General features: G+C 45.8%; 1 protein-coding gene across 1 annotated transcript; it reads right to left on the bottom strand.

Annotated features, from left to right (window-relative positions):
- Positions 1-950: 950 nt before the first annotated feature.
- Positions 951-1,727, bottom strand: LOC146003012 (uncharacterized). Its single transcript, XM_083141173.1, has one exon. It carries the CDS (start codon positions 1,725-1,727, stop codon positions 951-953), a length of 777 nt encoding a protein of 258 aa, XP_082997299.1.
- Between the last annotated feature and the right edge of the window lie 506 nt (positions 1,728-2,233).

Consider the following 2,233-nt stretch of genomic DNA (forward strand, 5'->3'; position numbering starts at 1 on the left):
AGTTCCAAACTCGAGTATCCATAATTTTAATCCGACAGTAGTAATTTCGGGAAAGATGCCAAAAAGCAATCAATATGCATATGTAATACTTGTATTTGTATTTTTGTTATCTTATGTACGTTTTCTTCCACTTTTGGCTAATCGCGATGAGAAGAGTGATGATTACATGGAAGTGAAGAAGGGACACTCACAAAGAATACCCATGCCCAGGACGGGATTCGAACCCGGAACCCCTGGCGTCGTACCACATGGTGCCAACCAGTCCGCCACGAAAGACGGTTTAGGGTATTTGGAAAACATACTCTCAGTATGGCAGGAAGTTAAAAAATGCACTCTTACGGCTCTACCCGGTTTAAAATTTGCGTAAGCGTACTACACTACAGTTTCATTCCAGCATTTCCAATCTATGACTTCAAAGACACGCCGTTTGAAGTTCAAAAAGCATTGTGCTTCTTAGTCATGCTCAAAACTTGTTGTATGTTGGGAAAAAACCACCCGCTGTGTTCCACCCCTGTACCTATAAGCTCATCAGGTGCCACGCACTGCCGTAGAGAACCCACTGATTGACTCCATACCCTAGTCGTGCCATAAGTTCTGTCCCCCATTCCAATAGGTGTAAATAACACAAAATGTTGTAGTACACTAAATCCTTTATTGCCAAGTGTTCATTAGGGACACAGGAACGAAACAAAACATAGTCTATTCAAAGTGGCCTCCCTTGGCCTGCACACACATCTTCAATCGTTGAGGCCACGCGTCAATCACGGCACGCACCACATCTTGGGGTATTAAAGCGGCTGCTTTCACTAAAGCGACTCAATATTGCGGTGAGATTTCTTGCAGGCCTTCTCCTCTAAGTAGTCCCAAAGGCGGTAGTCCAGTGGGTTGAGATCCGGGCTTCCAGAGGGCCAATCCTCTGCGGCTATGAAGTTGGGAACACTGTTGGCCAACTACTGCTGGTTCATCTTCGCCCTGTGTGCCGGCGCGGAGTCTTGCTGGAATGTCCAATCTTCACCAGAAAAGAGAGTGTGATTCAATGGTTTAACTACCTTCTCCAAAACATCGTTCTGGTAATTTGCAGCCTTGGTCTTGACTCCCTGTTCGCAAAAGTGCAGCTGGGTGACACCGTCGTACGACAAGCCCCACCAATCCATGACTGAAGCTGGGTGGTGGCCTCGTTGGACCCTAGGAAGTTTGTCGGCAGCTTCCCGAGAACTGTGGGCATAAATCCTGTCATTTTGCCGGTTGAATTTTTCTTGTACGGTGAAAATTTTTTCATCGGTGAAAAGGATTCGCCTGTGTTTCCCGTCCGCGTACCGCTGGAGTAACCTCTTGGCTCTTGTGGTTCGTATCTGCTTCAGAGCAGGTGTCAGCAGTTGTCCTGTGGTTCTTCTGTAAGCCCCAAGTTTAAGGTCCTCTTTGATGATGCGGGACATCGTCCTCTTCGGTATATCCATCTCCCGTGCCATAAGTTTCTGTTTCCGAAGAGGATTTCGTCGAATTCGATCAGCTACGACTTTCACAGCTGCTGGCGTCCGTGAAGTGTGCGGACGGCCACTTCTAGCTCTGTCATCGATAGAGATGACGTTGAACCGGTTGATGCACCGATACACAAATTTTTGCGTAATTTGTAATGGCTTTAGAAGATTGAAAATCTCCACCGGTGACTTGTTGCACTTATGCAACACAATCACAGCGATCCGATTCTCCTTGCTGCCCCACTCCATGTTATCTACACAAGTGATCGCCACAAACTAGGGACTGGTTTACGCTACAGGATGCGCACGACTTCTTGTAAACACAGCTGGTCGCGGACGTCAGTCGAATGGGCCGTGTGGAGCTCGTGCACTTAGGGACAGAACTTATGCAAGAACAAAATTAATTAATTTTCGTAAAGATAGTAAATAATAAATATCAAACAATGGTTCTCAAGATGTATTCTTTCTCAGTGAACAGGTAAAATTTGAAACTTTTCTACATACTTTTTCTCACGAAAATCGTCACCAGATTTATTCCATAAGCTTACACAGCTTGACAAGGAAAATGCGAGATACAAGATCACCTTAAAGGTCTCGGAAACCAGAAAACAGCGGCGATTGGACTTGATGGACTGACGACACAGTTCATGCAACGAGATCTTGTTTTAAGTCCACTTTATAGACAGATAGACTAATCGGGACTGGCTGGACCTACAGTTTAAAGTAGGATCCGAACCACTATGTGCCTCCGCCGG

This window comes from Lepisma saccharinum, chromosome 19, assembly GCF_977018435.1.
Source record: "Lepisma saccharinum chromosome 19, izLepSacc3.1, whole genome shotgun sequence".
NCBI classification, from domain to species: domain Eukaryota; kingdom Metazoa; phylum Arthropoda; class Insecta; order Zygentoma; family Lepismatidae; genus Lepisma; species Lepisma saccharinum.